This window comes from Watersipora subatra, chromosome 1 (genome assembly GCF_963576615.1).
Source record: "Watersipora subatra chromosome 1, tzWatSuba1.1, whole genome shotgun sequence".
In the NCBI taxonomy this organism is placed as follows: domain Eukaryota; kingdom Metazoa; phylum Bryozoa; class Gymnolaemata; order Cheilostomatida; family Watersiporidae; genus Watersipora; species Watersipora subatra.
In genome coordinates this window covers 76,052,459-76,064,684 of record NC_088708.1, presented here as the reverse complement: position 1 = coordinate 76,064,684, position 12,226 = coordinate 76,052,459, and the positions used below count along the sequence as shown (strand labels likewise).

The 12,226-nt window shown below is 35.3% G+C and overlaps 1 protein-coding gene across 2 annotated transcripts in view; it reads left to right on the top strand.

Annotated features, from left to right (window-relative positions):
• LOC137386003 (transcription elongation regulator 1-like) overlaps positions 1-11,167 on the top strand; it is a 37,439-nt gene extending 26,272 nt beyond the window's left edge. For both annotated transcript variants that reach the window (XM_068072647.1, XM_068072646.1), the window contains exons 16-18: positions 718-801; positions 2,220-2,381; positions 10,811-11,167. In XM_068072647.1, coding sequence (XP_067928748.1) covers positions 718-801; positions 2,220-2,381; positions 10,811-10,945 — 381 coding nt within the window. In that variant the 3' untranslated portion in view covers positions 10,946-11,167. The remainder of the gene's footprint in view (positions 1-717; positions 802-2,219; positions 2,382-10,810) is intronic.
• The last annotated feature ends 1,059 nt before the right edge of the window (positions 11,168-12,226 follow it).

Below are 12,226 nucleotides of genomic sequence, written 5' to 3'. Positions count from 1 at the left end.
ATAACCCTTTATAATAACAGATCAGAAAATACTTTGGAATGACAAAATGCTGTTTTATTTTATCTCGACGAATAATCAGTTTACCCCTACAAGGCACTACAAATATTTTATATGAATATTTCATATGAATATTATCACAATGCTAACAATTGTTTTTCTGATTTATTAAGTATGGCTGAACTCATTCAGTCATTAGATTGCATATCAAGTAGATTCTATTAGCCGGAAATCCCAGCATCGCTTATTGTGCTAATGTCGGTGGATTCAGCTTTTACCAACATTCAATTGTATTATTGGTTACTGCCAACTTGGTTATTGTCAACTTAAATATTCTCCCAGCAGAACAACTGTATTTTTAAAATCATTTGAAAATTATTAGAGCTGGTTTGAAGTAATACTTCGCTGCTGAACAATGTAGAGATGGGCCTGTTCATCCCTGACCTCCTTACTGGACTAACTCCGTCATTTCAAATCTTTGGCTTAAATATAACCAATAAGATTGAAGGAACACTACTGTGGCATGAAGTTTCTCTTTAATGGGTGGAAAAGATACATTATATGGCAATTTCGTTGTCATAAATAAAATTATTAGCTGCTGGGTACGGCACTCAGTTAAATTTGAGGCAATAATTCGGCAGACTTTATCAAGAAGTTGGACAATTTAGTTTTTGTAATGAGGGTTATTAATCTAGTTGAGGTAAATTTTTCTCTACACAGGTTACCTTGACATCAACCTGGAAGGAAATCCGTAAACTGATCAAAGATGATCCCAAATATTCAAAGTTTTCAAGTAGTGACAGGGTAAGTCTTTGATAGTTTTTACCAAAGCTGTTTATTGTGTGTGTCGTTTACAGTTGGCTGTTCACTGAATGTGTTGTCTACAGTAGCTGTTCACTATACGTACGTGTTGTTTACAGTAGCTGTTCACTATACGTGTTGTTTACAGTAGCTGTTTATTGTATGTGTTGTTTACGGTAGCTGTTTACTATGTGTTGTTTACAGCAGCTGTTCACTATACGTGTTGTTTGCAGTTAGCTGTTCACCGTACGTGTTGTTTACAGTTAGTTGCTCACCATATGTGTTGTTTACAGCAGCTGTTCACCATATGTGTTGTTTACAGTTAGCTGTTCACCGTACGTGTTGTTTACAGTTAGTTGCTCACCATATGTGTTGTTTACAGCAGCTGTTCACCATACGTGTTGTTTACAGTTAGCTGTTCACCGTACGTGTTGTTTACAGTTAGTTGCTCACCATATGTGTTGTTTACAGCAGCTGTTCACCATACGTGTTGTTTACAGTTAGCTGTTCACCGTACGTGTTGTTTACAGTTAGTTGCTCACCATACGCATTTAAAAGGTTTGAAATTTTAAATTTTTCATCCAAGTTTTGATTATTTTTATAAATTCGAAAAGCGGTGTAAATGCTTTGTATTATACCTGTAGATAAAATTAATCATGATGAGAACTTGCTATTTCTAGCAACTTATTGTCATGTAAACAACATATATTGCAAACAAATCGTTAGAAATTCTAAATAGACGTAGAACATTGTTACAGCGTCTGAACTCGCATTACCCTGTATTAAATATAAGACTATTTCTGTAATCATCATTCCTAAATAATCTTTTAACGCCCTTATGGCTATTGTATTCTTTGCCTTCTTTGAAAATTACTGGTGGTCCTCTTCATATGAAAACATTAGATGCTGCAAGACGACTTTGAGAGCACTTAGCAGCTTTAATATATGAGATATTCACCTTAAAATGTTGTATTTTTAATATATTTTCTATTATTACTGTAAAACCTCTAATTGAGCTCCCCCTCTATTTGACCACCACCTCTATTTGACCGCCATTATGAGAGAAGAGTTGAAAAATAGACCTCCACCCTCTATTTGAACGCCACCTCCATTTGACCGCCACTTTGACTATCTTTGATCTTTATGTACCCATAATATCAAGTGATCAGTAGAAAAGTGTCTACAAAATCGTATTAATAATGAATCGTTTACATAAATAAAAATCAATTCGTAAGCCAGCTACAAAGCTTTTTGCTTTTATCCGCCTACAATTGACCACCACTATAATAGAGGATGGGTTGAAAAATAAAGTGCCATGGTATTTATTTAAATGTTTTATGGTATATTCCTAACCATTTCTCTGAGAACATCATAGCATTTCAACCGCTGGTTTCCCAAAGAAATACCATTTTTCATTACAGAAACGGGAACGCGAGTTTGAGGATTACATCCGAGAGAAATATGTGCAAGCTAAAGCTGACTTCAGGGCCCTGCTCAAGGAGACAAAACTTATAGACCACACAGCAAGAAAGAAGCTGGCAGACAACTCTGAATATATGAGAGAGATAGAGAGACTTCTAGAGGTAAGTGTTCAGTAAAATGACATTTGATTTATCTGACAGTAGTTTAGCATGTGTTTTTTGCTAAAGTTGTGTCGTTTGTAGCTCTAAGGTTAACCAACCCAGTTGGTTATACATGTAGATAATATGAACCCTCTTACTGAGCTGTTATATACGTTAGAGGTGGTTGCATGGTAGCTGGATGGAAACTTTTCAAATGTTTATATTTTACATGAAGTAACTGAAGGTTGCCATGTACAGACCCAGGGATCTGCGCTGAACACACAAAATTAATGCCCTATACTCTTGCATTTTTATTTGTTACAATCTGAATTACGACTGAATCACTCGTCTGTAAAAATAACAAGTTTTTCAATGAAACGAGAGTTTCAGCGCACCTTGATGAACCAAATTAAACACATGATCAAAGCTGGTTAATGCAAGCATTCAGCATTCATGACCTTCAGCTGCTCTTAACAGAAGCTTTCGACATTCAATTGCCTGCCATTTGGATGAATTTGTTACTGACAGTCTAAATTGTTAGGTCTTCACCAAGAATAAGAGTGATAGATTTAATTATCTTTTAATAGTGCCTCAACTTCCCTCAAGTGCCATATCCAACAATCTATATATATAAATTTGTGTTTGTCACTTGTTATTCCGTCGTTCATGCGACTAGCTATAGCAATAAAGTTATAGTAATGAAAAATCCACTTCACGCAGAATTTGAGCTCAGATCCTCCAGATTTGCAGACAGGCGGGCTAAACCAATAGGCCAAGCGGCTACATTGCCATACGAAGAAATAAATGTGGTCATACTCATTACATCGGTTAAAATACACAAGCTTGAAGTGCTTACGAAAATGCTATTGGTTGCTACTAGGACGCTTAAAGATCATGATTGTGTTAGAGATCATGACGTTTACAATCTGTTTTTATAGTAAGTTAATATACTAGTTTATAAGTTAATTATAGCTGGCTTAAGTTACTCAAATTCATTGGGTAGAGAAAAAGGGCAACTACATTACCTGTCACTGTTTATCACCTTTTTTATTAGTCGTGCAACGCCAGGCATTCATCTAATAGTCAAATATAGTACAAAGTTATTGAGTCATTTAGTAAGAGCTCTCCTGCCCAGTCAAATGAATACATTGACTGGGTTTTTAAGTCAAGTTCTCTCACTGGAAGAAAACTTAATTTTGTGAAACCAACATACCATATGCCTAGCATTGCCACTCGTACAACACCATTGCACTGAATTTTTGAAAAGCATTCATGAGCAACAAGTTTATACTTACGTATATATTTATGTATAAAGCGAATTTCCTTAGAGATGATTTTAAGGCAAGACTTTTGGCGGTGACTTATAAATGAGTATTGTTTATGGACATGCCACTGCCGTGTCTAACAGACTATGAATATTAAAGAAAACTCCATTATTACACATGATGTACACATAGCGGTATGAGGCTTTAACAAGCACTTATAATAATGATACTTCATCATATAAATGTTAAAGTTACTTCACATGATTACCGGTATCAAATATCAGTGAAAGTATTGTACATATTACCAGTAAACAAGCTTACGACAGCACGCTCAATCGTAATATGGCAGCTACTCTTTTTGTACTGCGCTGCCACTGGTTGGTTTTGAGTTTACAAGTAATATATTTGGGAAACCGTATTGCGACGTTTCTATAACTGTGAATTCCGAATAACGTCTAATGCATGTGCATTTAAAAAAGTTTGTTGTTATGTCCTAACTTTGCTTGTCACGCTTGTCATTGCTTTTTGTTTGTTTACCAGCCACAGGGCAGTAAACCATGACTGAGAACAGGCAATGCTCATCTTACTTTGTAGTGGGCAATCATTGCAGAAATAATGACGTAACCGCATCATCCCAGATCTCATTCAAATCATGTCAAACAACTCAATTTGTTGTATTGGTCACAAAACACTTAAAATTTTAAAAGGTATGGTGCAAAATTCAATTAAGATTCGACGTAATTATTCTTGAATATACTGGAATAATGAAGTTGACTGATACTTGCGTAATACCTGTGATTATGTAATTTTTTTTGCCTTGAATTACCTATTGACCTGCATGTATATATGATTGCCGTATACATGAGTACATATGGTATTTATGAAATGCTTGTTGTTGCATTCATCGTCAAACCTACACTGTAAGTCCGTAGTTTTTATCGCTAGAGACATTGTCAATTGTCAGATGGCTGCATTAATGCTACCATCACCAAGTAAATTTTCACAGCATGCATTCACTAATAAAAAGCATCTGGGATTGTAATGATTAGCTAGCTCTCTCAGCTTGCTATTACTGGAAACAGAAAAAGATTAAATGGAGTGCATTCATATTCTTATCAATACAGCCTAGCTCAGTGGTTCCCAACCTTTTTTGCTTTTACCCCTTTGCAAAATTTTCAAATACAAATTCCCCCCCCTTAAAAAAAGTGAAGTGTGAACCTATAGGCCTACTATGTATTGTATTCACTGAAAGGGCTACACAGGTACATATATGTAAGTCAGCAGCATATATACATATATTTATTTGTTAAATAACTGAGAGTAGCATATATAGAAATAAATCACGTCAACATTATTGTTATTCCGATACACTCAACGGGTGTGGGGTGAGATTATGAGTTTTAACAAGACCGCTCCTGCTGATGCCTCTATGCAAGTTTTCACAAATGAGGCTTTGTTTTTATAATGCACATCTGAAGTCGCTCTCAAGGTCAAGTCGATTTCTTTTCTCATTTTTAAGGTGCAGCATTGATGAAAATCCTACTACGCGTAGGATTTTCATCAATGCTGAAGGATTTTTACGTGCAGCTAAATGGCATCAGAATCATTATTGCCTTTTTAGCAATGAGTAGAGAATTTTTTCTCGCTGAGAGCCAAAACTGGTCAATAGACATTGATCTGAGATCATCTTTCAGTGCAGAAATGTTAACCAACTCAACAAACTCCTATTGTAGCTCATCTAGAATTTCTTCAACAGTGCGTTGAAATGGATTTCGTGTGATGTTGAGCATCTGCTTTTTTTTCTGAAAGTAGCTCAGGGAAGTAGCATCCAAATTCTGTTATGAGATCGAACAGGTGTTCAGTAATGGTTGCCACTAGACTACCAGGAGCGGGTTTTGTGTTCCAATAATTCAGTGAGTGTGGGAAAGGATACTGTGTTCCCAGTGCAGGATCATGTATGCCACAGTACCAGCTTTGCTTTGAAAGCATCAATGCTGTCATGAAAGGCAAAGAAATGATGATTGCTCCCTTGTAACTTCAAGTTCAACTTGTTTAGCTAGGCAAATGTATCAACCAGGTATGCAGTCTCAAATACATAGTTATCAGCTTTCATGGCTGCTAAAAGTTCATGCTGGCCTTTATTTTCAAGAAATTTCATAACCTCGGACATATGTAGCTCAAAGAGCCTGCCTAACATGTTTCCCTTGGACCACCACCTCACTTCAGTATGAAATAACAAAGTTGTAAACACGACATCACTTTCAGAAAATTGTGCTGAGAACAATCTGGTATTTAGTGCTGATGCTTTGATGTAATTCACAACTCTTTTGTTCACATCTAAGTTTGATTTCAACGCTTGTGGAAGAGTTTTTGGTGCCAATGCTTCACGGTGAATGAAGCAATGCACTCCTTCTATATCAGGGTTCTTCTGCTTGATCTGTTTTACAAAGCCTGATCTACATCCTAACATAGCAGGTGCTCCATCAGTGCATACACTTATTAACTTCTCCCAACCTAACTTGGCCTTTTCAAGGAAATTTTCAACTATTTTTAACACATCTCTTGGTGAAGTTGTTCGAAGCAAGGGCTGACAAAACAGGAACTCCTCTTCAACGGATGTGTCATGCACATATCTACCATCCACCAGTCTATAGCTGGGAAAGACTGGCAACATTAGTTGACTCATCAAGTTGTATGGCTCAAAATAGGAGGTATTTTTACGCACCCAATATGGCTAACAGACTTTTTAACAGACTTTTGTATGATCTCTATTTATATTAGTATATTTTGCTCATTTTAAATATTTAATGGTTAGATAAGTCAATTGTGAATAGCTGAGATAGGTATTTATTAAAAAATAATGACGTTTTTGGTTGTTTTCTGATCACTATCTCACTCAGTCAAAACCACCGTAACGCCATGGAAAACCCTGGGAAATCATTTTCGTGAATGCTATATGATCTCTGAATGAAATGCGCAGTTTCGCATTTGAGCTAAGCCAATCGAATAGCATTCACGAAAAGCAAACGTCATTATTTTTTAATAAATACCTATCTCAGCTATTTGCAATTGACTTATTTGCCCATTAAATATTTAAAAATAGCAAAATATACTAATATAAATAGAGATCATACAAAAGTCTGTTAAAAAGTCTGTAAGCCAATTTCGGTGCGGAAACATATCTGAAAATAGGGATGCTTTAATCTTAGCAACTAATTTTTTTTCAATACTTGCTACAATATCATCAATGCATCGCTTCACTGTGTTGTTGGATGGTGGGGTGTCTTGAAATTTTTGCCCAGCTAGTTTTCAAAGTACTATTGATGCGCAGTCTAACATACATTGCTTGATCAAAGTCTTTCCTATTGTATGTGCCTCTTTACACTGAGCAATACGGTAGGAAACAGCGTGTGAAGCTGTAAAAAGTGCATTACTATGAGCATAGAGATCTCCACTTGCATCAAGTCGACTTCTCTTTACTTGCCGCTTTTTGGACTAAAAGTAATTCCGGTCGTTCTCAGCTAGTGTGGGGTAAATTTTTTGCGAGTTTTGCTTCAACTGAAAGGGTTTCATGGAGTCATTTGAGAAAGTTTTCAGGCATACCACACATTGCGGAGGCCGACGACCGTTTTTCAGAAGATACGAAAACCCATAATCTAAGTAACTCTCAGTGTAGGTTCGTTTTTTTGCCTTTGACATCTTGCACTAATTAGTAGTTGTAAAAATAAAGCGGCGGCTAAAAATTATTATAAACGACCTAGTATCTGTTTGTACAATAATAATCATCTGGACTGTATTAATATTTTTTATTTAATCTACTACTATAATAGGTACATGATTATGTGACTTATTTGCAGAAAGGCAAGTAAGACAACATGAGTGATAATAGGAAACAATAATGTGAGCATATATGTAATTATAATTGTACAAAGAATCTTACAGATTTTTTTCTTTTACATGTGATGCAGTAGTTGACAAGTGAGTGTGTCCTTGTGTCAAATACATGTGCACTGTGAGCAGCACAATGTCAAACTAAGCCTTAGTTTGACCTTAGTTACTAAGGTCATTAATTAACCCTTTCACCCCTGATGCCAACTATTTTGGGAGAAGTTTTTCACACTTGGGCCTGAAGCCAACACTTTCTGAGTAACTTTATTGATACTCATTTTGTGTTTATCGTTTTTTTATAGCTTTATTTCAAAAGATAACAGTCTGATGATTGTTTTGATACCAGAAATGTGGTTGGATAAAAGCATTTTACTAGGCAAATCCCGTGATAGATTTCAAACTTTTCAACTTTGGAGGTCGCCATATTGAATGCGTTTGCCGAAAGACGAAGGCTAAATCTTACAATCTAACATAATAATTAGTTCAGGTGAAGAATTTAGCAGTGACAGCGATCTATAACAACAACATGATAATTTATTAGCAGCACAAGGTAGGTTTCAATTGCACTACGTCAGAATTACTAAATTGTTATAACTTTTAAATTTTTCGAAGAAAAAAATTTTAGTTGACAAATCTTTTCACAATTTTAGTAGATAAAAATGATAAATTATATTAGTTTTATACTGCAGTTGTTTGCATCTCGTGTTTATTATCATAACTGCAAAAAATGTTGTTCTTATATAATGTAAATATGATATATAGACCTTATATACCAATTGATTGAACTATGGAACGGAAACTATATTATGCCATGATATTGCGTATAGGCTCATAATTTCAGTTCTATTGGTTAGAACTCCAAATTCTTTTTTGCAACTTGATGATAACACATTTTCTTGTCATCCTAATATGTTACTGAAGTGTTATCAACCAAAAAGCTGACTGGTAGTAGCAACCAAACTTAGACTTTTCGATTTCCAAAAAAAGTATCGATTTGAATCTTATCAATAACATCCTATATAGATTAACTTAATGTGTATATATTAGTATCAAAATGTAGCTAAGAATGTTACCAACAAGTTACAAAAAACTATTTTCATTTATCTTGAACGCAGCTTTATTTATGCTCAATCTAACACACCTCACTTTATTAAATATTGAGTGTGAAAAATTAATTAGGCCAGGGGGGCACTCAACTGGAAAATAATTATGGCTGAAAGGGTTAAGGTTACCTTGGCTTATTGGAATTTTTCCAAATTGTTGGCAAAGATTACATTTACAGTAGGCCTACCTACATGCAGACTGTATTACAATGAATGTATAGTAAAAGGTACTTGGTCTACTACCCCAGCCAGAATATACATGCAATAGAAGAGAAATGAGATCAGAAAACACATCTAGGATTTTGTTAAGGCTTAAAAGCGCGTTCGTAAAATGTGAAATTATAAAAACTAAAATTCCCCCTTTAAAATGCCAAATTCCCCCCTAGGGGAAATTCCCCCCAGGTTGGGAACCACTGGCCTAGCTGAACTGGTGATAGCAAATTATGATAGTGTGAAGTAAGCATTTGTTGTAAAACATTGGATTTAGACATACACTAGGTGAATGTCCGGCGTTGCATGGGTAATAAAAAAGTTTTTGCGCAGAAACATTATTTTTAATCAACATGTACGACTTTTACTATTGTAACTTTTAAATGAGGTGTTTACTTATTTCTGTGTGTGTCCGGCCAATGCATAATTTAAATCTTTGAAAGCTCAAGGCATAGCTAAAACAGATTGTTGAAAAACATTTCTTACTTCCTATGCTACACATTTGTTCCAACTTATAAACAGTTGCAGGTGATGTAGTTGCTATTGACTAAGTTTCTTTACTCAATGAATTTGAGTAATTTAAGCTAGTATCAGTCTTTACTATAATAAGAGCCGATTCTGTCCTTCCGTCTGGGCATTAGGAGAAAAAATTGCACTTTACGGGAATCGAACCTGTACATTTAGATTCACGTATGTTAAGCCAAGTGCGCTACCACAAAACCATGCAGCCACCTTGCCATGGCTTGGAATATTTGTGCTTATAATTGTTGTGCGTCATGATCTCTTATGCAATCATGATGTTCAGGTATGCTAGTAGAAACCATTAAATAACAGATTCGCTGGTTTAATAAGTATGTCCACAATTATTTCATAGTATGGCAAGCTGGGTGCGTGGGATAGTGGTTCTATCTGCAAAACTGGAGTTTCTAAGCTCAATTCCAGCATAGAGCGGTTTTTCATTAGCATATTTTATCGCCATAACTGGAAATGCGGCAGATCAGCAAACACTTAGATATATATTAAAAGTAAATTGTATTAAAAAAATTACAATAAAACAAACATTAATGAATTAATAGCATGAAGCAATGAATTGTGGAATAGCCATTCATCTGGTTTTTTTATAGGATGTATTTACATACCATAAATTCATTCTAATCAAGTCGGCTGCCCTTGAACACGTTTTGCAATTTTGAGTAGTGCTCCCTCAATAGTTCCGCAGTATCGTTAAAGTTGTCCATAATAGTTGTAAAGCATACTTTAAAAGGGCTTTATTATCAGTTATTTCTGTTGATGCTGCTAATAAATACCTAAAGGGTCTTCAATGTCTGGCGGATATGGTATAAAGATCAATTAATCCGGCAACGCAATAAACAGCTTTATCAGTTTTGTGATGGACATTCTGTCACTCCAGCACACTACATTTCAGAGAAATTTAAAAGAAATTTCAACAGAAATTTAAAAGATTTGGATTCGCCTGCTTGGATCATCTTCCCTTGTTGTACTCTGTAAAAAGTTCTTACTGCTAGCGAAACTTGCCGAGCTGTGCAACCAAATAGTCTGGTTGGCTGGTTAAGTTTGAAATAAACACAACCTCACTCTCTAGTCTCGCTCATTTGAACTTGTCAATTCCTAGTGGAATGAGACATTGGACAGCAATATACTCATTTTCTGCTAACAATGTAGCCAATCGCTGTCACATACTAGGAATACTAGAAAATGCAAGCATAGGGCTTATTATTCCATGATACAGTTATCAATATAATTCAAGACTAACATTTAACTTATGGGATGGGTAAATTATTACATTCAACAGTACGATCTGATACTGATAGAACAAGGGTGGAGTGCCTTAATGAAGAGCATTACTAGTTTATAGCGTAGTTGCTGAAAAATTTTGAACAGCCTCAGTCTCTCTAGTTCATGATGCCTGAGATTCATGCATTTTGTTGGAATACATACACTTGTATATTCATGAAATTCCTAGAATGACAGACGCTTTCTCCAACTGAGCTGTGTGAGCGAAGAAAGGGATAAGATCTTGCGCTCTCATCTGGAAGAGGTAGAAAAGAAAGGTCCACCTCCTCCTCCCACAGCAACAGAACCTGGTCGTCGCAAGTAGCCTTCTTTTGCATTAATGAATCCAAGTTACGCTGCTTGTCATTTTCTCTTCATAGTCATTTCCTGTAAATAGCTGGTAAACAGTATTGTAAGGGTTTTGTTGAGTTTCACCTTTCTTTTTTAACTCTTTGCAAAGCTGATTTGTTGCAATATTCTCAGCGGCCCATCTGTTCCATTGTAGTGTATATTGTATAAAGACAAATAAAATAGTATCTCAATCTTACACCTATGTAATTGTGTAGAAATAACAAGTTGCTAATTGGCTCATTAGATAACCAAAGTGACATGCTTTGTAGGATTCTCTTTTCTTGTATACTGGCATGTATCACAAATGTGCCGGGATGTAATTGCAACTGTCTCTGATAACTAACATAAAAAGCCATTTTTACTACTTATCATAGTTTCTACTGACAGGATAATTGCCTCCTAAAGGTTCTTCACGTCCCATGTTCACCTTGTAAACCACATTGTAACAACATATAAAACTAACATATATTGATAACTAACATAAAAAGCCATTTATACTAGAGATACCCTGATTCTAAATTCTAAAAATAATCCGATCCAGATACCGATTCAGATCTTTTGTGTTGCATAGATAATTGTCCATTTTATTATAGAAAATATAAACATTAATGTATTTATTTGTTTGTATTTATTTATTGTTGTCAACAAAAACAGCAACAACGTTAGCGGCACATGTGAAAGAACAGTATTTTTTTAATTTAATTTATAGTAAAACCTGCAATAGTTTACTCACATGAACTAGCTCATCAAATGATCTGTAGGACCATGATTATTTAGACAAACTTCAAAAGTTAACATGTAAATCAATATAATAAAAAAAAAGAACCAAACAAGCTATGTATCGTCAGGATCAAAAGAGAGATGGATAACTTTATGCATCACCTGCTAAAATCATTTTGGCAATGCTAGTAAATAGAAATATGACACTGCATTCATGTTTCCCTTCTTTGTTATCTTGTTCGCAATTGGCTGCAATAAATCCCATTGTTGTAATTAAGAAATACCACACTTTATGATCACGTCCTGACTAAGGCAAAAAGGTTCCTCAACTGTGTTGATGTTAATCAAGCTATAGACTTGAAATAAGTAGTGTGGCAGCCCCGGTATTCATTAGGTAAGAGTAAGAAACTTGCAGCTGAGTATCTGTATCATTGTAGCAGGCTAAAATACTGTTTTCTGCTCAATAGTTGATCTGTAAAAAGTATCTGAAACTTCAGATTTTTAGGAAAAGATCGGTTGATACCGATTCAGATAC